Source organism: Hirundo rustica, chromosome 15, assembly GCF_015227805.2.
Source record: "Hirundo rustica isolate bHirRus1 chromosome 15, bHirRus1.pri.v3, whole genome shotgun sequence".
In the NCBI taxonomy this organism is placed as follows: Eukaryota; Metazoa; Chordata; class Aves; order Passeriformes; family Hirundinidae; genus Hirundo; species Hirundo rustica.
The window spans coordinates 6,610,801-6,636,775 of NC_053464.1; the positions used below are offsets into that span (position 1 = coordinate 6,610,801).

Consider the following 25,975-nt stretch of genomic DNA (forward strand, 5'->3'; position numbering starts at 1 on the left):
TGTTTCCAGCAGTAACAGTTTGAGCCTTTTTGGCCCTTGCTTTCTTGAATCAGTAAAATTCCTGGTGTGATGCCAAGTAACTTTTAAATCTAGGTGTTAGATAAGAGATGAGGCTTAGAGGGTCTGTTTGTTTTAACATACCTTAAGATAAGTTTGGGATGGTTAATTCTACTTCTTCAGAAGAAACATCTAAAAAAGGTATAAAAAGCAAAAAGTCTTCAGGCAGAAATTTGCTCATGGTTCTTTTCAATTTTGCTTCTAGGCTATTTCTTATGAGAGTGATGGACATACCATATCTCAATTTGGAAGGACCAGACTGTAAGTAGCTGCTTTCATTGTAATCTTAGCATCATTCTGACAAACTTCCTGGAGGAGGAAGTGTAAAGATTAATTATGTATATCTAAAACAAGGATATCAGCATATCTATCAGCTGTGTTTATGTTATTAGCTGCTTATGAAATGATTTAAATGTGTCTGCTCCCTTGTCTTCCTTTAACAAAATAGTAAACCCACGAATTCTTCAACTTTGACCAGGGAATTTGCATTATAAAGGGGACTGACGAGAAAGAAATTAAGTTAATGTTACTAAATCAGAGTGTTTGAAATGAACAGCTTTATTGGTTTTTTGGGTTACTCTACTTGTGTACCGTATCACAGAAAAAGTGGGATCTTAACACTGTCCCCTCACCCCAGCAGTAAATACAGAATGCAAACTAGTGAATAGCAAATGGTTCTGAAAATCTTGCGGTCACTTTGTTTCTCAACTGACGTGCAGAGGTACCTCTCCTTAACTTCAGCCTGAACATCAGGATTGTTTTTCTACATGGGATTGTGATAATGGCAAAATATTACTTAGAACATTTTTACCTTTCTGGTTGTTTCAGTTTGCACACCTGGAGCTGTAATTAGTTGATAATATATTTAAATGAAAATAGATTCCGCTAATGTAAATGTCCCTACTGTTATGGGATGTTTCATTATGAGGGGGAAAATTTTGGATGAGGATTCCCACTGATGCCGTGACTTAGGAAAATGTGAAGCCCTGGAGGTCAGTCTGGTTCTTGAATAGATACAAGCTTAATTTTATGTTGAGGAGTCAGATACACAATGTTTTGAAAATTACACCTATTTGGAAGCAGTACTGATGTGGACACATTTTCCACTCCTTGCATCGGAAAGCTCAGACTGGAGTGTGACTCTGTTAGATGCCAGTGTAATGGTAACAGAATGCAGTTCTAGAGAGATGGAAGTAACTGTTGGAGAGGAAAATACATGCTGTAAGGGCATATATTTAATTTTAAATTCAGTTAGGTGGTCAGATCACTGAGCTCTTGCTCTGCTGGAATGGTAATCTAATTACGTTGTGTCTTCCTTCCCCAACTGTTTGATACTGAGTGGAAGAATGGGTAAATACTTTGGGTCATTGAGAGGGTGCCAAAGCTACTAATTTGTAAAGATGCTACTTCCACTTGCTGGCCGGCTTACAGGATTGTTTTGATACTTTGCCAAGAAGGGTTGCCAAGAAAGAGTCTGCCTCTGAAAGTCTGACTCTTTTTATCTGAAAGCCACTCCTGTAGAACAGACTGATGCAGATGTTCCAGGAGAACCTGAGCCAAGGAGGCTTTCTAAGCCTCAAAACAGAAAGCATTGCAGGGGTGGCATGTTGGGCTGGCTGTTTTAGTCACTTCTGCTGCTGTTCTGAGATAGAAACACCGCTGTAGGTTGAGGAAGCTGTCTAGTGGTTGTCTGGGGGACTGTTTTGCAGAGAAGCAAAGCCACCCAAAGAGTACAGCCAGGTTTCTGTGAGAGGTGCATGTGGAGTCTGTATTTTTAAAAAAGAGATGAGGCACAGCTGACTGGGTGACTGTTGCAAGTTGTATGTTTCTGTTTGTCAATAGCAAGTTTGTGCATTTTTTCTGAAATAATAGATTTCAGTAAATGTGCTAAGTTAAATAGTATTGAATATGTATATTCAATATATATTCAGATTTAATATTGAATATTGTATATGAATGTGACTTTCATCATCTTCTGTTACTGTATGTTAGAAGCTCATTTAAAAGAATGGCATTGCTGCACAAAATGACTGCAAAGCAAAAAAATAATTAATTTGTCACCTGAGTAGGGAGAAGTTAGAGATTTTAACAGCAGATTCACTGTGAATTTGAGAGTAAACAGATACAGGATGGTTAGGAATAGTTTCTTTTCTCTAATATAAAAAGGCTGTAATATCTGAAACTGAAGTTGTTCATGCTATGGTTTTCTATTACTGGATTACAGATAATTAAACTTTGAGTTGCTCTCTGTTCAGTAAGCTGTACAGCAGTGAATTGATCTTCTGTTGCTTGTGGAGTTTTGGTGTTTGACTTGTATAGTGCAAAAAAATTGAATTTTAGTCCTTAAAAAATGTTGTGTCCTTTCTATTTAAGTAGCAGATTTAGGGGACAGGATTTCACCTGAGCTCATGATGGGATTGCTTTCCTTAGCTACTTGTGTCTCTGCCCAGCCTGACTGAGCTCATGTACACCTGTACATGTAATGTGCTAATGTGTACCTGTAATTTATTACTAGGGGGTTTCTGGTCAACTCAGGCTAACCCAACCCACTTGTTTAGGTGAAAGAGATTAAAACACTTAGCAATAACAAGTGGCTGGTGGTCTGATTTTGGACACCTGCTCTATGAATGAGATACACCTTGGGAAGCTCTCCAGTTTTAATGCTGAAAGCTGGGGAGATCAGAGGCTAGAAAAGTTTGTATTACGAAAGAATTCAGGAGGGTAAGTCACTAATCATTCACTAAAATGAAAAACAGTCCCTATGTCTCTATACCAAAAGAAGAGAGAATATTTTCCTGAGAGTGTTACCAGGTGGTCAGATTAAAATCTGATCACATCAAGCTGTGTGTAGTTAACCCTTGAGTTATCCTGAACAAACTGCAGCACTACACTGGAGCACTCGATTTAATGGTTCAGCCTCTGTCATCAAACGTAAAATGACACGTAAAATATAGCAATGTGTCATACATAACAAAATAAATCCCTACAGATACCTGTGGAAAGGCATAATTAATGATATTTCAAATAGTTTTGTAGGAAAACGTGAAATATTTCAGTATCTTTGCCCCTGAAAATACAGTGCTCCACTTGTTTCTTTTTTAAATATGATAGGAATTCACAGGTTATAAAAGGTCATATCTCTAGTAAGGAACTTCAGGTAGGAAAAGTGTGTAAAAGTTAGATGTATAGTAATAATTTCTGCTGTATTCTTACCTCTTCCACCAGTTTGATTTGGATTCTCTCTCAAATTCACAAACTTTAAAATTAATTTCAATATACACTAAGACTTCTGTACTTCTTTAGATGTTGGCCTTGATGAGCTGTCTTTTTTCTTGGTGTAATTTTTAGTAATAATAAAACATCAATGTATATATTCTTGCTTGTATCTAATAGATGAAAACTGAATTGAACATTGTTTCACGGGAAGTTTTTTATTATCAGAAAAATGGCAAATACTCAACCATTGCTAAGAACTTTTTAAAGGTGGAGCATGGAGGGGCTTTTGATTTTTTTTTTTTTTTTTTCCTTCTGTCCTTGAACTTAATTTGGTGCAAGGGGAAGGACTACATTTGTGGGCATTTCCCGCTGCAGGAAATGCTGTTTCAACTTCTTAAACAGATGAGCTAGTAGGATTTAGTATATCTTTCATGCCTAAGTGCAGGCACATTCTCACTGTACCTGATGTAATTTCATAATCTTGGTCTGTTTTCTTATGGAAAAAGGAAAGAAGCTACATGACCACATGAGGTGACTGTTCTAGGTTATTCTAAAGATACTAGCAGTGACTCTTATTTTAACAAAAGTATTTTTATTTTATAGTGCAGCCCAAACGAGATCATGTTCTTCATGTTACTTTTCCCAAAGAGTGGAAGACTAGTGATCTGTACCAGCTTTTCAGTGCCTTTGGTGAGTGATATAGTCTGTCTTCCTTTTTTGTTGTTAATACTAACAAACTTATGCTTTGTTTTGTTATTTTTAGTCTGTGGGTGTAACTTATTCCTAGTGTAGATAATGATGAATCTCTTTTTATGATTTTTGAATGGTGTCCTCTGGACTTTGTAATGTTGTGTTGAAAATTACCATTCTTATTAAGTGCTCTTTAGAAATCTTTATTTGGTGCTGGTTGAATACTATGGACCTTTTATCCTTTTATTTACAGCCTCTCCTGAAAGAAGGTAAGAGTTTATATAGGTGGATAAAGGGAATGGGGATTGGTGTGAGGCAGATCAAGGCTTTAGGAACAAGGTTCATCCTGCAGTCAGTGTGAAGCCAAACTCTGTGAAACTCTCTCTGTGACTCTAGGCGAGCAAGCAAGCTTGAAAAGAACCAATTTGATTTCCAGATTGTGAACACCTTCCGAGTGAGAAGAAACAGCAAAAAGGGTAGTTGTTGTGTTGTTGCTCTACTAAGTAGCAGTATAAAATGTAGGTACTTGGTCAGCTGAACTAATTGATGGTGGTGTCCCACTCCTTCTCTCTTGTAGCTTGGTACTCTGTCTGTGCAGGGTGTTATCGAACTCCCTGAGTTCCTTGTGAGCATTCGGTCTTCACTGCAGCAGGCTCAGTGTAGTGGAGAGGATGCGATGGCCCCGCCCGGGCAGTGCAGAGCTGGCAGGGTTCTGGCGGAGCTCTGTCCGGGCTGAGGGACGAGGAGCCCGGCTCTGTCAGGGCTGAGGGCTGAGGAACACGGCTCTGTCCGGGCTGAGGGATAGAGGAGCACGGCTCTGTCCGGGCTGAGGGATGGAGGAGCCCGGCTCTGGCCGGGGCTGAGGGCTGAGGAGCACGGCTCTGTCCGGGCTGAGGGATGGAGGAGCACGGCTCGGAGCACGGCTCTGGCCGGGGCTGAGGGCTGAGGAGCACGGCTCTGGCCGGGGCTGAGGGCTGAGGAGCACGGCTCTGGCCGGGGCTGAGGGCTGAGGAACACGGCTCTGTCCGGGCTGAGGGATGGAGGAGCACGGCTCGGAGCACGGCTCTGGCCGGGGCTGAGGGCTGAGGAGCACGGCTCTGGCCGGGGCTGAGGGCTGAGGAGCACGGCTCTGGCCGGGGCTGAGGGCTGAGGAACACGGCTCTGTCCGGGCTGAGGGATGGAGGAGCACGGCTCGGAGCACGGCTCTGGCCGGGGCTGAGGGCTGAGGAGCACGGCTCTGTCAGGGCTGAGGGATGGAGGAGCCCGGCTCTGGCCGGGGCTGAGGGCTGAGGAGCACGGCTCTGGCCGGGCTGAGGGATGGAGGAGCACGGCTCGGAGCACGGCTCTGGCCGGGGCTGAGGGCTGAGGAGCCCGGCTCTGTCCCCGCGGATTTGAGCCCTCAGCTCCGCCGCTTCCCTCTGTGGGGCGCGGGCACCGCCGCCAGGGGGCGCGCCCACACACCGCTGGCTGCTCGCTGTGGGAATTGCCGGTTCCCTCACTCCAGATTTTAGAGCTGAGTATTTTCATATTTCGATGTACAAACTCCAGGTTCGATTGTTAATCTATTTTTTTTTTTAAGTCTTTTTGCCGTGGTATCTCAAAACAAACTGCAGATTAATCCTTCCAAAATTCTGGCGTACAGAAGTACCCGTGTTTTTCAAGGTCTAGGTGGATAGGGGCAGAGTGGTGCAGCGTGAGGTTGAGTGATTTGCCAAAAGCTTAAAAAAAACCCAAAAAAATCAAAAAACCCCACAACAACCTAATTTATTACATCAATTAAAGCAAAGTGTCTTGAAATCAAGCAGAATTAGTCACATTTTACAGAAAAAATATTTTAGAATTAATTGAAGCAGTTATAATCTTCCATGAAGTTTCTAACGAAGTATGGTGAAACAGCTGAAAGGGCTGCAGTGTCACACTTGGAACTGGTTTACATTTGCTACTCTAGAAGGGGTGTTCATGATTCTGAAATCCTTCAGGACTGCCTGCATACCAAGTGGACACCTGTTCATGCAAGATGTTTTTATAGTCTCAGGGGTGAATGTAGTTTCGCTATACAAGTACTTGCAGCACTATGCAGTCTCTTAGAACACTTTAGATTCTTAAATTTGCATTGTTTATTTGGTCGTGCTGATGTGAAATATGAAGTCATTAAAGTAGGATTTGCTAGAATACAGCTTTAGTTTTAGCCTTAAGTTCTATTTAAATTAATGTCTTTGCGCTTTTGATTAAACCTCATACTATCAAAGTATTATAAAAACTACTGCTTAATTACCAGTAAAAGTAATGTAGGAAATGTATAAGAACAGAGTATAAAAAGGAAAATGTTTCAATGATGTAATCCATCAATTTCATTTTATTCTATGGATTTAATCTTGTTTGCATGTTTGAGCTGATATATGGAGAATTTTCAAACTTCTTTGCAGAAGAAATACACGTTACTTGCACCTTCATGTTGTAGTCCATCAGTGACATTCTTCAAAGTATTGAAGACTTGATGTATTCTAGAAGTGCAGAGAGAGACATTTCCTGGCTTATTTCTCTGCAGTTGGTGTTCCATGACATTGCTGTCCATGGCTTATCTGCACTGGCCTTGCAGTGAGCTGGCACGGGGCTCTGGTGATTGCTAAACATTGTACTGCAGCTGCATTTGCTTTCCAGATCTTTATTTGCATTTCACCAGACTTTTGAAATGCACAGTATTTACTGAGTGCTTAGCAGTATTGCTGAATGATTTAATTTATTAATCTAATCTCCTAAATTCTTACTTCTTAATGCTGATGAAATGTGGCATAGTCTTTAAGAGAGCATCTCTTAAGCATGGAGAGTTGCATAAGAGCATTTGTTGTGCTTTGCTTCAGATTGGAACTCAGTGTCTGCTATTTAATGTTTGACTTTCCTTAAATTCTGTATTTAAAATGTGTAAGTCTGAGTATAAAAGCAACATATGTTGGCAAGTACTGAAACCCTTTATTACCTAAAAATGCAAAGTCAGAAGTTTATATAGAGTGCAGCAGCCTTTCTGCAACAATAAATAAGGATCTCGTACTGAAATGATGTGCCACTAATAGGTTGGATTTTTATAAATTTATTTTTATTTGGCACTTAGTGAAAATATGGACATTGAAGTCCACTTGAATAGCAGCTGAATTCCTTTAGAAGTTTTTCTTTGGTTCTTTTTTTTTTTGGGGGGGGGGGGTTTGTTGGTTTTTGTTTGTTTGTTTGGTGGGGTTTTTTTTGTTTGTTTGATTGGTTTTTTTGTTGTTGTGGGTTTTTTGTTTGTGGGGTTTTTTTGTTTTTGTTTTTTTGGGTTTTTTTGTCTATTACTGATCCTCTTTCTTATTTTATACTGAGGGAACAATTGTAAAGTATTCAGGAGAATTTTTCTTTCTGATCTATGTTTCAGTCTGCCCATTTCTGTCCTTTAAAGGAAACTCAATGTTGGGGTCCTACCAAATGCACTAGAGTTCCGAGCTGCAATCATGAGTGAGCTCTGGCTTTTCTTGTGTTGTGAAATGTTAGGGTGCTGCCAAAAGAATGTTCTCCCTACACCAAAGAGCCTTACCCACAGGCAGCAAAGTTCTGTGTTCTTCAAAGACAGAATTATTAGAAGTTGAATTTATATGCCCTAAAAATGTTTAAAGAAATTCTAACTTTGTGGTGTAGGCTCATCCTAATAGCAGCCTTAGCCCTTCAGTACAGGGAGATGCGAGAAACCATACTGAATTAATTATGGTTTTGGCAATGATCAAAATGATTATAACTTAAACTCCTAAATAGCTGGCTACTTCAATATATAACATGTGAACAAAATCTATCTAGGCTTTTATTTTTTTATAATTAGAAAATCTGTTTATAATCTGGCTGGATTTCAGAAGAGACTTCTATAACCTTGTAACCCGTAGACTAAATTAGATTTCAATAGATTAAACAACTGAGAATAAATGTGTTTTAAGCCGTTTTGCATCACTGTTTTTAACCTTGTAATGTCCGAAGGTTAAATGGTGGTGTAACATTATCTATAACTTGATTTTCTTGTCTATGTGAAAAAAATGGCACCAATTTTCAGTATCTGAATTGTACTAACAGTAAAGCACTTAGATAAGGACAGGAGATATAAATGGATTTCAGACTATAATAAGACCTTGTGTCTGGAATGGGAATCCTTTCCTCTGCTTTTGCTTGATTATGAGCTCTTTTAGTGCTAATGTGACATTTTAAGCCATTCACATAGAAAATGCACAAACTGCTGGATGAATAGAGGGGCTTACTTCCAGTCACTGTTCCATTGTAGCAGTTTTCAAATGAGGTCCATGATTTTGTGCATTTGTCCTCATATTGACTCAAATTAAGTTTTTATTTCACATCCAGGAAATGATGTATGGTGGGATTCAGACAAACCAGAGTTTGGAAACTTAGTGTCCCAAAGTGGACACTAAGTGGAGTTTTCTATTGATGTGATCAATCTTCTACCTAGCCCTTTTGACTGGAATTTATCATCACTCAGAACTGTTACTTATTTGAGTAAAGGGCTGAAATTCCCAGGAAATAACTTCCATTCAACTCATATAGTTACCATGAAGGGAGGATGTGAGGCTCTGAGGGTGTACAGGATGCACATGCAGCCCTGACTTCCTGAACAGTTCCAGGCCCTTGTGCAACTGGGTACGAAATACATACCTTTATAATGGACAAAAGCCTTCTCAGGTGCAGTTACTCTTAGTTGGCTTTTTGTGTCATGGCATATCAGATAAAAATCTGTGACTGAGTCTAAAATAAAAAGAGTCATAATATTTTCTTCTGCTTTTTCTAGGTAACATTCAGGTTTCGTGGATTGATGATACATCAGCATTTGTATCATTGAGCCAGCCAGAGCAAGTACAAATAGGTATGTGTTGCTGGATTTACTTCATCCTTAAGACTTTAACTGGTTCCTGCAAAATGCTCTGAGCCAGCAGGGTCTGTGATTCCAATGGCAAAAGCACTGACTAGCTCAGAGGAACTGGACTTCCATAGCAGCAGCACATGTGTGGCAGTAGAGACAGGCCCAGACTGGACTTGGTTGGGAGTTTTGTGTTTCATTCCATGATCCTTCAAGTACCTAAACCTGTAGGTAGAGTAGTGCTGGTTTCTTCACTTGGTACAGTATTTATTGAGGCTATTTATTGTTTGTTACTTTGCACGGAGTAAAACTATCAAAGACTTTTGTGGTCTTTGCTTTCAAATACCATTTGAACTGATACATTTGGTGTGGTTTATGTTTGCAAGGAACAAATGCAGAGAAGTCTTTTGGTGCATTGCAGAACACCTGCAAAATAATAGTGTCAGAAAAGCCTGGACTGATAATGTGTCTATTGCATTGCATGAACATGTGCAGTCTCTCCTGACTTACGTTTTTAAAGTTTTATTTGAACAATTGAAAATATTGCTGTTAGTTATGTAGGAAAGCAATCTTTTTGGTGTGTGGGGGTTTTAGGTTGGGTTTGTCTGTGGTTTGGGGATTTTATGTAGTTTTAGAGGTGGATTTATTTGTGTTTGGGGTTTTTGAAAGATTTTTGGTTGAATGTAGTTGAATCCGCAAGCTCTTAGTGGTCTCTGTAGTTCTTTTTGGGTATATATTTGAGGACTCACCCATACCCTTACTTCAGGGAACAATGGCTGGAAATAAACCATTACAGATGATCATTTGGGATTTGTTCTGGTAGTGTTATCCCCCTTTACTGAAATGCTTGCATCGAATGCTGTGGAACCAGTGAGAGCAGCAGTATATATAGTATTTCTGATTAACTGGCTAAAATCTCATTGCACTTAAGAGCTATCCAGGCAGAATTCCCACAGTTAAGTTCTAAAAAGAAATAAAACCGATTAGAAAACCCCACTGAGTTCACCATCATCTATCCTTACTAAGCTCAAATAAAGCAGCTTTCAGGGTCTGGATGTACAGTCAGTACATTTCTCTAATTCGTTATTTACATCCTGAGAGTGTTTGTCATACTTCCTCACACATTCATAGCTCCACAGAGTATTTGGAGGGCTCACCAGCAGCCTCCTTACAGCAATTGCTCCTTAGCAGCAAGAGCCATTGTTTCTTCATCTATATATGGATATAAGAATGAAATAACTTCTAATGAGAAGTTCCAGTAAAGAATTACGTCAAATAAGCCTTCCTAGATGCTGCTACAGTAAATTTCCCACTGCTGTCACCTCAGTTCCTTACCCATTGTCTAAATTCTTGGCATATACATTATCACCACTACTTTTTGTTGTTGTCGTTCAGTTTGGGTTTGGTGGTTTTTTTGTTTTTTTAATAACAACTACATATTTTGAAAAGAGCTGAATGTCTGCAGAATATTGAAACTGAATCTTTCTGGCACTGCTCTGTGTCTTTTTTTGTGCTTTGACAAACAGGGCGGCTTGTTCTGTGGCCTACATGCTGGGTAACATGTTATTTGTCTGAAAGCTCAGGTGTCATAGATTTTTGTGAAATCAGGTTAGTAGAAATTCATATACTGAAAGCAGTGAGCCAACTAAGCTGATAAACTAAAGCAACCTCAATTACCAAAAATTGTGTGATTTTTAAACTGTAAAATTGCTTAGAAACCTTGGTGTGTTGTTAGTTTGTGGGGGTTGATGTTGTTGTGTTTTGTTGGTGGGGTTTTTTTTGTTTGTTTGTTTGTTTTTCGTTTTGTTTTGTTTTTTCCCCCTGTAATAAATACATTGTAATATCAGTTCAGTTATTCTATTCCCTGATAGTAAATTCTTCAATGAATTGGTTTGGTAATAAAAGTCACTGTTTGTACTTGTGATTTAATGAAATATGCTTAAGTGAAGAACCTAGGAAAACCTGATAATGTGGCCTGGTTTTTAACCTGTTTCTATAAATGTCTGCATCTTCTGGACTTTATAAAAAGCCTTGGAGAACTGTGAAACAATATGAATACAAGGATGTTGCTACGGTTGTACTTCAATGCTTGCCTCGTAGAGAGGTTTCTGACTTTGAGCTGGTATTAATACATTATAGTTAAGAAAGCATAAGTGCAACAAGAACATCTGTGGGACATAAATGGATCAAGGACATGAAAAGTGTATGGAAGTTTCCCCTAAAGTGTTCAGATTTCAATTACAGAGGAGTCTAAGTACTGTAAAAACATCCTGATCTGCTTTGTATTTTTTTAATAAGGAAATTGTGTATGTGAAAAAGCGATGAAAATGGGACTGGTTTTGTAATTATCTGCATGGAATGTTAACTGATTTGGATCTATCAGATTTTGAAACCCCATTCATATCTGGGAGGTGTCTTTATTTTTCTGTTGCAGCAGTGGTTCGAATACTGAACATTTGGCTGAACTAAGATGAAGTTAAGAGACTTGAATAGCAGATCATTTAAAGACTGATCTGCCATCCTCCCTCGATGTACATGCTCGACATCACCAGCTGATGAATCTGCCTGGTTGCTTAACAATTTAGCTCCAATGCCTTTTAGTTTTGTTCAGCTTCATAGGTGTTACCAGATAACTTGAAATATGATTTGTCTGTATGACTAGTTTTGTGTAATTGTATCTAAGGGTAGTATTGAAGTTGTTAATTATCATGCTTAATTATTAATTATCATGCTTAATCTTTACAAATGACAGACCTCTCAAAATGTGGCACTTTGCATAAGCTGTTGCTGCTATGCTGCGCTGTTTTTGTTGTTACTAGCTTTCCTGGCTTCAGCATTTGAAATGGGCTAAAAACTTGTTCATCAGCATCCTGGGAATATGTTGGATTTCTCATGGATTCAAAAATCCATTTTGAACATGTAGGGAATAAAATATATGTCTTCATTCCCCAGTGCTCTTTAAAACAATGTGCCTGAGTTATATAATATCATAGATGGTAACCATTAAAACCTAGGCCAAAACTGATTGATAAAACATTGGCCCATAAGATTTGCTGTTTATAAAGTATACATTTGATTAGCTGAATTTAGTTAATTAGCAGCTCTTCAAGTTTCACGTGGTAATCAGTAGTGTTTATGTTGCTAGAGAGAATGTGCATTCCAGTGTTCTAATTGTTTAAGTGTTATTCTGAAGGACCTTTGAATCTTTGCCTGATATAAAAAGGCTTGTTTCCTCTTCCACTTTATTTCCTCTGAAAAACTAAGTAGGGAAAAGGGCAGTATTTTTATAGGCAATTTTGGAGCTGCTCCTAACTTTCCAACTGAATATGGCATGCTTTAAAACACACAAACCAGAAACCTTGGGAAACAAGAGTCAAATGCCTTTAACTTCTCGTTTTGCTGCTTATGGTAATATCCAGGAATCTTCACTTTATGATTATTCATGTGGCTTGCACATTTGCAGCACTCTGATTTATTATGAGTAGGAAAGGTTAGTTCTTGTATAAAATCATGTTGCCCTCTATAGCTTGAAGCAGAAGCTGCAGCAGGACAGATGCTAGGGAACAGTTCACAGTCACCCTGCCATGCCTGTCTGTGCAAGCTGGACCTGAGCCCTGCCAGGGCAGGGTTCTTGGCTTCCAGTGGGCTCTGTGTCACTCCTGCTGCTGAGCTGCCACAATGTCATCTTAAAGCCAATTACAGCTTTATGAAAGTGGTGGTTTAGGTGGCTCTGATTTGTCTTAACTTTTTGCATTATGCTGTGCTGTAAACTGATTTCCAGGTTACAAGCACCTGAAAACTATAATGGACAAAAAACATAGTCTATGTTCTGTTGGGATTTGCTGTTCAAAGTACATAATTAATAAGAATTGGTTAAATGGTTGATATTCTTTCAGTTGGACATCTGGGAGACAAAACTTCTGTTGCCTAGTTGCACTGCAACAGGCATCAGCATTTCTGTCAAACATGAAGCACATATTTGTTAAGTGTGTGGCAGGGATAAACACTGTGCACAGTTAGAGCTGATTAACACAAGAAACTTCAGAACTAACTTTTGGCATACAACTTCTGGCTCTTAAGATTTTTGTCTGGCTAGATAAGTTTGCCTTTGGATGCTGTTCAGCTTTGTGTATTTATAAAGCTGGCTTTTCATTTGGAGAGGTTAGTATGGAATAAGTGTTGTTTCAATGATCCTATGACTTACAAGGGCCTAGACTTCATCCAGATAGACTGGAAATAGGGGCGAAAATGGGAGAGACTTCAGCTTGTCTTAACTGTCAAGTAAACCCAGTATTTTGTTTCGATAATAAATTGGTGTAACCTGAAGTATTTGTGTTCCAACCACTTCAGCTCCTCAAAGTTCTGCGCAGTTAACTTTGTGAGTCCTCAGTTAATGCTTTGGATCAGTGTTAAGCTCTTGTTTTTCATGGTTTCCTTGAATGTTGTCATGTAACTTTGACTGTTCAGGTTGCAGGTCTAAAAAGAACCTTGATACTTAAAGGGGAGGTTCCTGTAGGTGTCTTTGCCCTTTTGGAGTCATTATAGCCCATCTAAAATGTACTCTTAAAAAACACTGCTACTTGGAATAGGTTAATTTTTAAAACATGGGAAAGTGTTATAAATATGTTTTAAGTTTTAAAGTACTTGAAAATAAAATTGGGCTTCTGAGATATTTTACGTTATTATATGTTAATGAAGATAATGGACAAATTTATCAGTGTTACCTCAAAAATGCACCTCATTTATTTTCCCTTAGCAAACAACTTGCACTTAATTCCTTTTACCTAAGGCTTAGGTGCGGTTTAGTAACATCTATGTTCTGACTGTGAGTAACTTCTGCAATGTTTTAAGACCACTGGTTCAACTTTAGGGGATTTTTTACCTGAGAATCTTCCTGAGAATGTGTTTCTTGCTGTTTTAAAATGCAATAAATATTCTTAACTTGAAATTTTAAATGCATGTAGAAGGCAACTGTTTGTCATAAATGGCAAGCACTGAAATAATGTTAAGTTATTCCATGTGTTGGTGCCCTGATACATGAGCTCATACAGAATTTAGTGAATTTAGTGTGTGCAAGATATCTTCTTCCTCTCAGCTTTGAGAATCCCAATGCTTTTAGACAGCAGGGGAGCAATGGACTAAAGCAGGTGCAGCAGCTGAAATTGTGACGGCCTTTCAATGATTTGTGTTCAAGTCATTAATCTTTCTCAACTTGTGAATTTCTCAGACGGGGCTGGACTTTATGGTTTATTAGTGTTCTGTAGGTTTACTAGAGAGCCTACTACTTAGCATGAGTGCTTACCACCAAATATTTAAGAAGTATCCTGAGATTATCAATCCCTCCTCACTGAATTTGGGGAAGGGACACATCGTAGATTCTGTATTACCCACAGTCTGAAAAATTACATTTCACATGATTGTGTTGTCAGCAATAAGTTAATGTGAAATTTATGCCAGATACATTCTGAAAGGAGGTTATAGCCAGGCGAGTGTTGGCGTCTTCTCCCAGGACGAGGGGAAATGGCCTCCAGATGCACCAGGAGAGGTTCAGGTTGGGTGTTAGGGGAAATTTCACTGAAAGGGTTGTCAAGCGTTGGAACAGGCTGCCCACGGAAGCAATGGAGTTACTCTCCCTGGAGGTATTTAAGAGAGAGGGACCAGGTGGTTTGGAGCAGGGGCTGAGGAGCAGAGCACGTGTGCTCCCATTTGGTACCAAGGTGAAATCAGCTGTGGGGCCAGACTGTGTCCATTTCTGTCTGAAAGTCCTGCAGGTCTGAGCTCTCTGTGCTTTGAGCAATAATAGACATGGAGACCTTCTGACTAGAATGGAAATGTTCTGAACATGTTATGCTTTTAATGTGTAGGTTCACAGATCTGGACCCTTTACTAGCAGTCCTGGGAGTTAAAATTCTCCGGTGTTTATTTAAAATCTGTAGTAAATGCAGGGATTGAGATGTGGTGAATTTCAGCTTGTGTTGCTCAGGAATCACAAGAGCAGCAGGAAAATGAATTACTGGTTTTATAGTGGAACCTGTGGTATAAATCATATTAGATAGCTGTTTTATAACTTCCAGCATTACTGATGTGGAATTAAGAGAACAGATGATAGACTTGCCTTCAAGGTGCCTGCAGCCATATTTTTTTCTCATCAGCTAATAAATAAACAAAACAAACAAAAATCCACCCCAAACCCAAAATGCCATTTGTACCCCATAAGTTTGAATAGGGGTTTTTCTTAATGTTGGAAGTCTTGTGACTACCTTTTCATTTGATTTGGGTTTTTTGAAATGAGATGAAACAAAAGCTGTGAAATGTATTAATTAGTGAGGTAATTACCTCAGGTAATTAAACTTTGCAGGGTGCAAAGTTTAAGTAGCTTGAATTCTTTTGGTAATTAAATAACTTCATCTGTAAGGGAGTTAAAGTCCTTTATAACAATCTACATACATGTGCATAGCACGAAATGTCTCACTGGGCTTACACTATCATCTCTTGTTCTTTGTTGAGGAAAATATTTTAAGTTTTGCATAAAGATCCTTCCTCTTTTCTTTGGCATGCTTTGTACTTAGCACTTTATCTTCCTTCTGTAAAACCATTTTCTTTCAGATCACCTGTCCGTTTTCCCTGTTCTCCAGCATGGAGGTTCAAATCCTCATTTTGCTTTGCTCTCTAACTTGCCATCCTCCTTTACAAGGTGAAGAGCTGCTTTCTCCCTGCATTGATACTGCTCCTTGCTCTGCATTCAGATACCAAGAGAGAGGACAACCTTTGCACAATGCTCTTTTATTTAGAATCTGTATAGGCACCCTCTATCTTCAGCTGATACAGGAGAGGAAAACAAAGGGCTGGGCAGCACAGTGTACAGATGGGTGTTAGCAGTTTGGGTACAGCCTGCAGATAGTTGCTGTTATCAAATATACTTAAGAGAGTCTGGTCCTGCTAGTTAGTCATGTGTGTTAACATTTTGGTGCCTTGCAGTAGAAATTGTCCAGATATGCTTGAAAGACTGAAAACTCTATATAGACTAACAAAAGGGTCCATTAATGTTGCATTGACAATTTCACTAATATTTAACAAAATATAATTGAATCCTGCTTACTACGCCTTGATAATGTCTGTGGTTACATCATCATGTACTGCTTCTTTAGGATATATGGCTTCTCTGAGAATATGTTTGTACATTTGCTGTGGAGGAACTCAGCCCTGAATGTTCTGTAGGGGACAATTTAATTCCATTTAGGTTAATTTAAAAGATTCCCTCTAATTTGGGATGTTGAGTCTTCTGCTTTCTGTTGATAAAATAGGCACACAGCGCTGCTGCTCCCACTCCTGAGTTTTACTTTGAAATACTGGATTATGCATGTGCACTTTTGTCATCCTGGCAAACTTCTGCATTGTCCCATGTAGCATGAATAGCCCTAGTAGTCAATAAATAAGGCTGTGGAACCATCCGGTGAGTATTGAGAGTAAGAAAATACTGACTTAGCTACCCATTAATTGCACACTGTTGCTCTGGCTGAGGCAGTGATCCCGTGTTTTAAGTAGAACATGATCAGATATGATTAAAGCAGCACTGATACAGAGGTCACTTAAAGGCTTCACAGGTGAACTTTTACTTCAGTATTTCATAAGCTTAAGTGTTTAGTATTGCAGCCTTACTCTGTATAGCTCTGTGGTTTTTGTATTTATATATTGTGGCTTTTCTTTTACCTACATAGTTCACTAACATATTTGTCTGTTTATTAAGAGGCTTAATATTGTCAGTGGCCATCTGTCAGGATGTTGCTCTGCATAAAAGCAAAGACTTGGCAAGAGGATATCTTTGTACACATTCCTCTGAACCGCTCAATGACAGTCAGCCTGTTCGATGTCCTCCCTAATAACGAGGGAAGGTGGTGTCCTCTAGAAATGCTTTTCCTAAAATAATTTGCAGTTACTATTATTCTGCTATGAGACAGAAACTTAAGGGCTGTAATTAATGTGAAAGGCAGCCATGTGGTGTTGGTTACTAGGTCAGGCTTTTCACAGAAGGATTTGTCTCATCTCTTACAATTTAAAGAAATAAGTAAATAGCCCCCCTGAGTTCTCTTCAGGTTTTTTAGAATTCACAGGGCATTCTGGCAGTGCATTTCTTCTGTTGGGAGTGCAGAACGACCTAACTGTATTTGCTTTGTTCGGCAGTATGGGCAGCATTCATCAAAAAAGCATCAGAGGAAATGTATTAAACTCGTACAGGGAGCTGCTCTTCAAGACCATGCAAGATTGATTTATCTGTGTGGCTCCTTAGACTTCTCCATATGCCTTCATTTCAGTTTTTCAATGATGAAGCAATTTATTCAGCATGTAACATTTTATATTAAATATATATGCTATATATGTATATACATATATTTATGTGTGTATGTGCCATATGAATGGATTGCTGTAAAATGCCTTATTTCAAGAAAGCAGAGTTGTCTTTGTACAAAAATACTGACTCTTGCACAGATTTATTTTAGAATTATCTTTAGGCTCAAGTGATTTGTTTTTCTTCCTTAAAAAAGGGCTGAGTTTGTTAGGGAATTAAATGGCAGGCTCATAACTTTGGTTCATAGCTTGTAGCAAAACAAATAATTTTATTGTGTTTTAACAAATGAGCATGTATCAGATGATCCATGGTAACTTTGTGCTTGATTTTAGCAAGTAAAAACAGGCTTGAGTTTAACTAAACAAATTTTACCCCGAGGAATGTTGGCCGGCATGCAGTAGACTCCAGTGAGCCTTATTAATTCATTCATGATGCCTGTCCCATAACTTCATGGGCAGTAAATATTGTCCTAATTCTTACAAACAGACCCTGTAACTTCGCAGTTCAAAGCAAATATAAGAGGGGTGAAAGGAGGTATGTCTGACACTTGTTGGTTAGTGCAAGAGTCTCATGGGGCTGTTAATCATAACTACTGCTGTCTATACTTGGGACTAAAATTAGTCAACACTCTTGCCTGGTTTTATGTGCGTTGCAACAGCAGCATCTATATATCGTGGCAGCCACTATAGGTATCTCATTTCAGTGTTACACAGCAAATACACACAATGGACAATCCATCCTGAAAGAGGAGAAAAAACCACATCCACCCATCTTCCTCACCTTTTCTGAAATTTGATGTTGGAGCTTGCCATCTCTAGTGCTTGCACCAGAGGTAGCACAGTGAAACAGCTCAGCTAGAATCCAGAAGTGGGATATGCATCTGAAATTGCTCTAAAAAATTCTACAAAATAAAATCAGAATTTTGTCTCACCTACAATTATGGTATTTTAAAATGTGCAAATGTGCAGAAAAACGATCTTAGGTTTGGGGGGAGGTGGTGTTGGTTTTTTTTTTTTTTTTTTTTTTAGTTTTTTTTTTTTTTTTTTTTAGTTTTGTTTGCATTTGAAGTGGTTTACTGGTTGGTTTACAATGCTTTCTTTCAGGGAGCAAGGCTGAAAGCAGCAGAAGACACCAGTTGACAGTCAGTTTAATTTGCTGATTCATCTGTTACAGGGATGGCGTCAGGCCAGAGCTTGGCTCACAGACTAAAGGCTGAGAGCTGTGAAGATGCTGGGACTTGAAGGAATGTTGTTAAATTGTTACTGAGTGGAGGCAGTGAAAGTTTTTTTTTCTTTAAACTGCTTCTAATTTTGCACTGACAGAAATCTTTCTACCTTGAACTTGAAGTCTTATTTGGTTAAAGGGAGATCAGACATTAGAAAGATACGAGGATGGAACAGCTGGCTATTAGTTAAGTGCTTCTTCCATGGATATCTTGTGCAACCAAAAATGCAGCTCAAATAAGCTTATGTTTCACAGCAATCAAACAGAGTTTTGGCACAGGCTTTGCAAATGTCGTCTTTTCCTGGCAGACTTGCAAAATAAACCTGCTGGGTTAAGTAATGAGACTAAAAGGGAAAAAATCCAGGAAATCTTTTCTTGCCAACAAGCAATCTGGAAGAGGGTTACGACTGAAGAATTGATCGTTTCTAATTTAAAAGAAATGTCTTAAGTAGAGATTTAACTCTTTTTGCACAAAGCCTGACTTTGAGAACAGCTTTGAGCATCTACTTCAGACATTGTGACTTCTAGAGAATATGGCATTTTGGATTTGTTTTGGATTTGTTTTTTAATTGCTAACAATGGAACTAAAAATTATTTTATGAACAGAACAAATAGCTTGCAGCCTTCTGCTTTTCAAAATAAGCTATTTCAGTAGAGGGCACGCTGTCATTTTAAGTGTTTTGTATATAATATCATTCTCCTTCTCCATAGCTGTAAACACCAGCCGGTATGCTGAAAGTTATAGGATCCAGACATATGCAGAATATGTGGAGAAAAAACATGAAGAAAAACAGGCCAAGAGAAAATGTACAGAAGATAGTTGGAAGGAGATGGAGAGGAAGAGGTTAAAAACCCAGTGCACACCTTACGTTTCCCAGAGTCGGTACTACTGTGTTAACAGGTGAGACTGCACTGCCAGCTCGTGTTCTTACTGCATTTCTATCCAAAATCTAGCTATTTTCAGGTAGTTCTCAGCTAATACGGGACGTTTTTCTGTATGTATTTCTTTGCATATAAATCAGTAGTGGTACATCAGCTGTTACAAGATGATAGGTAAAGGAACAGAGGGAATTTCACCACGAAAGTGATCAGACAGATTTTTAAATGCTGGGATCTTGGACAGGTCACATCACAGCTTCTGAGCTGATGTAGCAGCACCATTTCTTATAACCAAAATTGATAAATCATTTTCTTTATTCATACAGCACTTGTGAATGGCTTGTGTCATGTGGGCACTTAGTTGTCATCATATATCCTTGTAAAGACCATGTTGGTTTTGGGCTGACTTTCCATGGTGATAATAGTGGTGTATGTATTTCTTGTTCCATATTTACCCACTGATATTAATGACAAGTTTTGGGTATGATGGTAACAGGCAGCATCTTTCTCAGTCATCTGTGTAGCTGAGCATGTGGAGAATATTTTAGTGTTAATATAATTGTATAAATAACCTATCAAGTTATTGCTGTTCTTCCCCCTCCCTTCTCCTGCACTATCCTCCCAATTCTATCAATTCTATGCGAAAATGAGTTTGAGTGGAGTGTATAAGTTACATTTCTCTAAGCATATGTTTTGGTTTGGTTTTGGGGGGTTTTCTCTCCTTTTCCTCCCTGCCCCGTGGTTACACAAACGAAATTTGGTAGTCATAAAACCAGTACTGATGTATTTCTGCTTTATCTTTCTTGGAAATGCTCCATTAAGTTCCAGTTCTCATTATACCTTCCTGTTTGTTAATCTGTCATGTAACAAATTCGCTAAACTTGTTCTGTTCTTCTCATGACCTTACGATTTTGCAGGTGTGTATTTTGGCAAGCTGACAGATGTTCATGCCTTTTGTCATGGTTGGAATTCTAAATGTGTTATAGACATGTTTGATTCAAAAACACATATGGAGGAAGCTGTTGATACAATCTGTATCAAATGAAGTTAGTTTAATTGAACTGTTGTACTCAGGAATCCTGGGGAGTCCATGCTGTGAGGAGATGAGGAGCTTTAAGGATTGTCACGGCACCAGCATGCACGTGGCTAAGCTCTATGACTAAGGTGGTAGACTATTAAATAGACTGGGAATACTTACTGCACCTTGAGTTTGCTGCAAAGAAATGCAAAGTGCTAGTTTTGTTCCTGCCAGAGAAGGTGTCTCCTCTCGATGGATGCTGGAGTTTGGGTAGGTCACAGGTTCCAGGCAGATGGTAACGGTGCGGCTCGTGAAGAACAGGAAATGCAGAAAGCTGACTTGCTGTTATCTTACAAGGAAGTTTAACATCCGGCACAAATGTGTAATTTGGAAAATTGCTGAACAAAATTTACAGTAAATTCTTTCCCTAAAAGTTTGACATACCCCAATGAATTGTTTCTCTAACTCTCCTTGAAAATTTTGAATATATTTTTTCATCTAGTGCTGTAAAATTCTATGAGAAGTAGCTTTTTGTTTTCAGATGATCAACATTTTGATAGCCTTGGATAGCAGCCTTTATTCTGTTGACAGATCTCTAGTAATTGATGTTACATAATTTTTTGTTCTCTTATTATTCCATTAATAAAGTGATTTGGTTCTGTCCCAAATTCCCTCTCATTCAGGTCTTTTGACATGTGTGTGGGGGTGTGTTTTTTGTTTTGTTTTGGTTTTTTAATTTATTTTTATTTGTTACTAGTTATATTTAATTCTTTTGTTAATGTATATTTTTAAATGCTTCCTCTGAAGTGTAATCTGATTAGATAGAACATGGAACTGCAAACCATGGTCTCAAAATGAACTCTTTTTTTTTTTCCCAGACAAAGGTATATAAAAATACTTGCATCTAAAGGTATATGAAGTATTTATCTTTTTATCTATTATATACAATAATTTCAATATTGATATAAACAATCAGGACAAATATGTATGTGTGCGTGTATATTTGCCCAGATTAGTTGAAGTCCTGTCTTGCTGAGCTCTCAGCACTGTGATGTATCCAGCAGCTGATCCCTTATAATAGCTTCATGTTACTACATCCTTTATTTATTTATTATTTAATAAGCTTGCTGCAGCTCCTGCCAAGGAGCACAGCTGCAGGATAGCTGTTTGTCTCCATGATGACAATGTGTCCTGGCTACTTTTTCATTCAGTAAGGAAGCTGTTGAGTATTTCTTGTAAGGAACTTTTGTCTTAAATTGATGGATTAATAAATAATGTAACAGAGGTTCTTTAATTCTTGTCTTGTTGATAAAACTATAGTTCTGTATTGTAGAGGATACGGGACTATCTGTAGCATTAAATAAAGTTTAATAGTATTAATAGAAGTCACAAGATAAAATTATTTATAGTTACTATAATATCCCTTGGGTACAACTTAATACTACTGTTAAATATAAAAATTTGTTTCAATTGAAATATGCCTAATTATTAATGTAAGATGGGGAAGTAGAGGAAAAACTGCTGCATTTGACAAAACTTCAAGTAGTACATAAGATCCTCTTGTCCAAATCTGTTGCTATTCAGAACACACTTAGGAAACAGATGGAACTGGCTATGTTGTGCTTAGCAAATTACTGCCTGCCAGCTCTGCCATGACTGTTAAATGCATGGCTTTAAGAGCTTTTCCTTAGCAAAATAGTGTTAGACCATAGCAGGAAAAGTCAAATAGGGTGTGCTCTATGGAAAATTAGGTACCTTGCTCTATTTGGACTTACTTCTTCTTCTGATCATCATCTGGAAATAGTAAAATAGAATAAGGGCAATGGCAAAAGACTCATATGAAGTACAAGAAAGGGCTGCATCACTTTGCCTTACAGATACTCTGAGTGCTGAGTCTTATGTCAAGTCAGGGTGCTGTTAGTAGCACCACTTCCTTCAATATCTTCATTCTGCCAAAGATTATCTAATTTTTGAAATGTGCAAGCGTTTCTACTGATGATTCTTTTGGTTTATTACAGAAATGGTTGTTTATAGTGGTTTATTGCCCACGATAGATTTGGCAAAAGCCAAGGTATTAAGAGCATAGATAACAAATGTTGCAAGTAAATTATTATAGTGTTCCTGCATTGTAATGTTATTTCAGGTGATTCCACCTGCTCTTCAGCTGAAATCACTGGTTTTTATGATGGATCAGTATCTACTCCCACCCTTTAATATTGTTTCAAGTGTCAAGAGAACTTATGTTTTTGTGTAAATGAAATTCATTTGAAGTTGTAGGCCCTCATAATATCCAGGCCAGTTCCAAATCTCTTGCTGTGGTGAAGTGTTTCTTTTAAATCTCAGACATGCTTTTCTAAAATGGAAAATGTTAAATGCTTTATCATCATAGTTGTTTTCCTGCCTTTTTCTCTCTACTTGGCGATTCTTTCAACTTAATTACCGTAGTACCAGTTGGATTGCTGTTATTTAGTGCCTCTTGAAATATATTCTATAGAAAATATGTAGAGTTATTGCCTGGATAGCTGTTGTATAGGTGTGTTTTGAAACCTAAGTGTTACGTGGTTAGAAGAGGATGGTGAAAATCTGTGTCTCTAAATGGTCATAAGGATCATTAAAGAAGTCTGTCTGCACTGGAGAACAACTGAAAGCTATTGCTGTCTTTGAATCTTCAACTTCGTTCACTTGTTTCTCAGCTGAATGAGGAAGTCAAGGCAGATTTGTGGACACATCCAAAAAATCTGTTATAATTAGAAAACTGAACTTTGAGTAGCGCTTTAACCCGTATATGCAACCATACTCATTTACTACTAAGTGCATAAATAATGTTGCTGTAATCTTTAATCTTGTTTAAGGTTAAAGGAGAACAAGATGTAAAAAATTTAACCCTTTCCCCTCTAGAAGCCATGCAATCAATGAATGAATGTAAAATAAAATAAAACAAAAAAATTGGGAGAAAGGAAGACAATGATTCTTCATTATAAAATATGTTTATTTTGTGTTTTGTCCTGCCACTTTTTGGTGGTGGAGGGTTTTTTTTATTCCCCTTAAGGTATCTGCAGGAGGACCTTAAGGCCCAAAATTAATTTTTATGTTGTTCTTTGGTACTCAGCTAAATGTGCATTGAAGCTCAAGAACTTGTTTCTCTTTACTTGCAATAACTTCACAGGAGCCTTAAGTTGGAAAAAATTAAATTCAGCCATAAGACCATTCAAGAAGAGATCTTCTTCCTACAGTGAGTGCAAGTTCCCTTCTGAGTGCTGAAACAATCCTGGGATCATAATTTATGGCTCCTGAGTTTTTTCTTCCTGATTTTTTTTTTTTCAGAATGGCTTTCCCCAAAGCAGAATTCTTACAAGCTTTTCTAAACTATATTTTAAAAAAATAGTAGTTTTTCATTTCCTAAGTGCTCCTTCTTCCCTAGACATTTTTTTTCTTTCCAACCCTAGTTTTTGCCTGTTTTGCAATACTGAACTGTGTACATAGGATTAACAGTTCTATCCAGCTTTTTTATTGGTGGTAGTTGTGGTATGACTCAAAATGATGATTTGTAAGAAATCATGCAAGAAGGCCTTCTGTGTGTGAATGTTTGGAGGAAAAACCAGCTATTCATTAAAGTAAATGCTGTTTGTGCTCCTAAAGTGGAAGTAAGAGCAGGAGATGTAATCATATGTTTCATCTTTGTTTATTGCCTTTGGACATCCCAGACAGACTGTCTTAAGTTGCAAAATGTTCCACTGAAAAAATTCCATTTCAAAGCCAAAACTATACTGCAAAATTTAACAGTTCTTCCCTTAGCTGAAACCTTATTAAAGCATTGTAATTCACTGCTATTGATTAAAAAGAAAAAAAAAAAAACAAACCTCATGAAGCCTTCTTTTATAACTTACTTTTAATATTTATTTAACTCACAGAATAGAACATGGCTTTAGATGTAAACAGCCATGTGGTGTAGTTCTAATTAAAAAATAAAAGTTTATAAATCTAAAACTACGCTTTTCAAAATTGGTAGTTTTAAAAGCTTTATATTAGACATTTAAGTAGCTGGTGTTTACATATCAAGAAGTTCATAATGGGAACTGGTTTTTAATTAGCCCTTTTGCTACTGCATTCTCTTTTATATTCATTCTAATTTGATTTAATATTGTAATTTGTCTTTTAAGGAAATTTAACAACAGCATTTCAGTGGAACAAAAGCCTATGCAAGGTTATTTCAGGGTGTGCTGAATGGAATGGAGCTCTGAGTTCATCTTTACACCATGTTAGTCAGACTTCATTCAAATGCTACTAGTGAAATGAGTGTGGAATTTTTTGTGCTTTTTATTTTACTGGCTCCATGAATAGTAGGACTCTGCACTTGAAAGCCAGATTTAAAATTTATATATGGTGCTTAATGGTTTTCTCTACCTTTATATAGAAATGTTTTTAAAACTACCTGTAGTTCCAGGAGAGAGGATGAAGTTAGCATGTAGATTCCTTCCATTTCAAGTTGTGGTTTTGCGGCTTCAGTTGGGCATGATTTGGTGTCTGTTGCCAGGGCTTTAGAGAGCTTGCATAACTATGAGAATAAAATGTAAAACCGTGCAGGGATAGAGAACTGATTTAATTACATTTCAGATGAATGATCTCATCAGAATAGCAGCTAAGTCTGAGACATCGATAGTACAAAGAATGAATACTTGGGATTGGATTAGATAGCAATTTTATGGAATTTTACAGTTAATCCAGATCTTTCAGATAATGCAATTTCATGATACACCATTTGTGACAGTTTATTTTTCTACCTTCATAAGTGTTTAATAAATGTACAACAGCATGTACCTATGTAATAGTTACTCTTGACTTTTTCATAATCATCTTTCTTCTATGATCCAGTTTTACAGGTGCCAGTACAGTGGGAAAGAGAAGCATGAGTCCTATTGAGGAAGAAACTGGTTCTGATGATATGGAAGAGGGAGAAGGCCAAGATCCAGAAAATGATCAGACAGACCCCTGTGCAGAGTCCCTTCCAGATGGTAAGAAGAGAGCCAAAAAGTTGAAAAAGATCAAGACAGAACAAGTTCCAGCGGGTAAGTGCAATGGTTATGCACATGGTTTTCTGTTCTGTTTGAAAATGTTCTAGGCCTGAACAGAACTGAAATTCTTTCCTTGAAAATCTTCACTTCTAGCAGTGACTTACTCGGTTACATTCCAAGTTCTTCTTGAAACTGAAGACTGCACCATATAAAAATTGTAAAAAAAACTCAACAAACAAACCCAAAACAACATCAAAAAGCAAAGAATTCACCCCAAACCAAAAAACTCACAAGCAACCAAAACTTAATCTGACACCTACCAAAGGAATCTGAATGTAGTTGATTTATTACTTTTGCTTACTTTCTTCCTTAAAATAAAGCTTTTTGAATATTTTTTTAGGTATTCTTAATTTTTTTTCATGTGACTTTGTAGTTAGGGTTACTCAATGTGTTTTGCATATCGTGAACAAAATTGAAGGCACTCTGTTTTGATATATGTATTATTACGTTCAGTGTTCTGTGTGGTGTTTGTAACCTTAACCTTTATTGTGCTTTATTTGGCTGAAGACTTTTCAGCTAGGGTTGGTGTGAAGGTGGGTGTTTTCAGATTTTAATACCTATATATTTTTTAGCCAAAATACTTAGAACTG

The 25,975-nt window shown here is 37.9% G+C and overlaps 1 protein-coding gene across 4 annotated transcripts in view; it reads left to right on the plus strand.

Annotated features, from left to right (window-relative positions):
- Window positions 1-25,975, plus strand: part of PARN (poly(A)-specific ribonuclease) — a 48,020-nt gene that overhangs the window by 20,177 nt on the left and 1,868 nt on the right. For 3 of the 4 annotated variants that reach the window (XM_040079391.2, XM_040079390.2, XM_040079388.1), the window contains exons 19-24: window positions 263-318; window positions 3,877-3,963; window positions 8,777-8,851; window positions 19,128-19,317; window positions 23,480-23,545; window positions 25,186-25,379. In XM_040079391.2, coding sequence (XP_039935325.1) covers window positions 263-318; window positions 3,877-3,963; window positions 8,777-8,851; window positions 19,128-19,317; window positions 23,480-23,545; window positions 25,186-25,379 — 668 coding nt within the window. The remainder of the gene's footprint in view (window positions 1-262; window positions 319-3,876; window positions 3,964-8,776; window positions 8,852-19,127; window positions 19,318-23,479; window positions 23,546-25,185; window positions 25,380-25,975) is intronic. The other variant, XM_040079389.1, reaches the window with a different exon arrangement.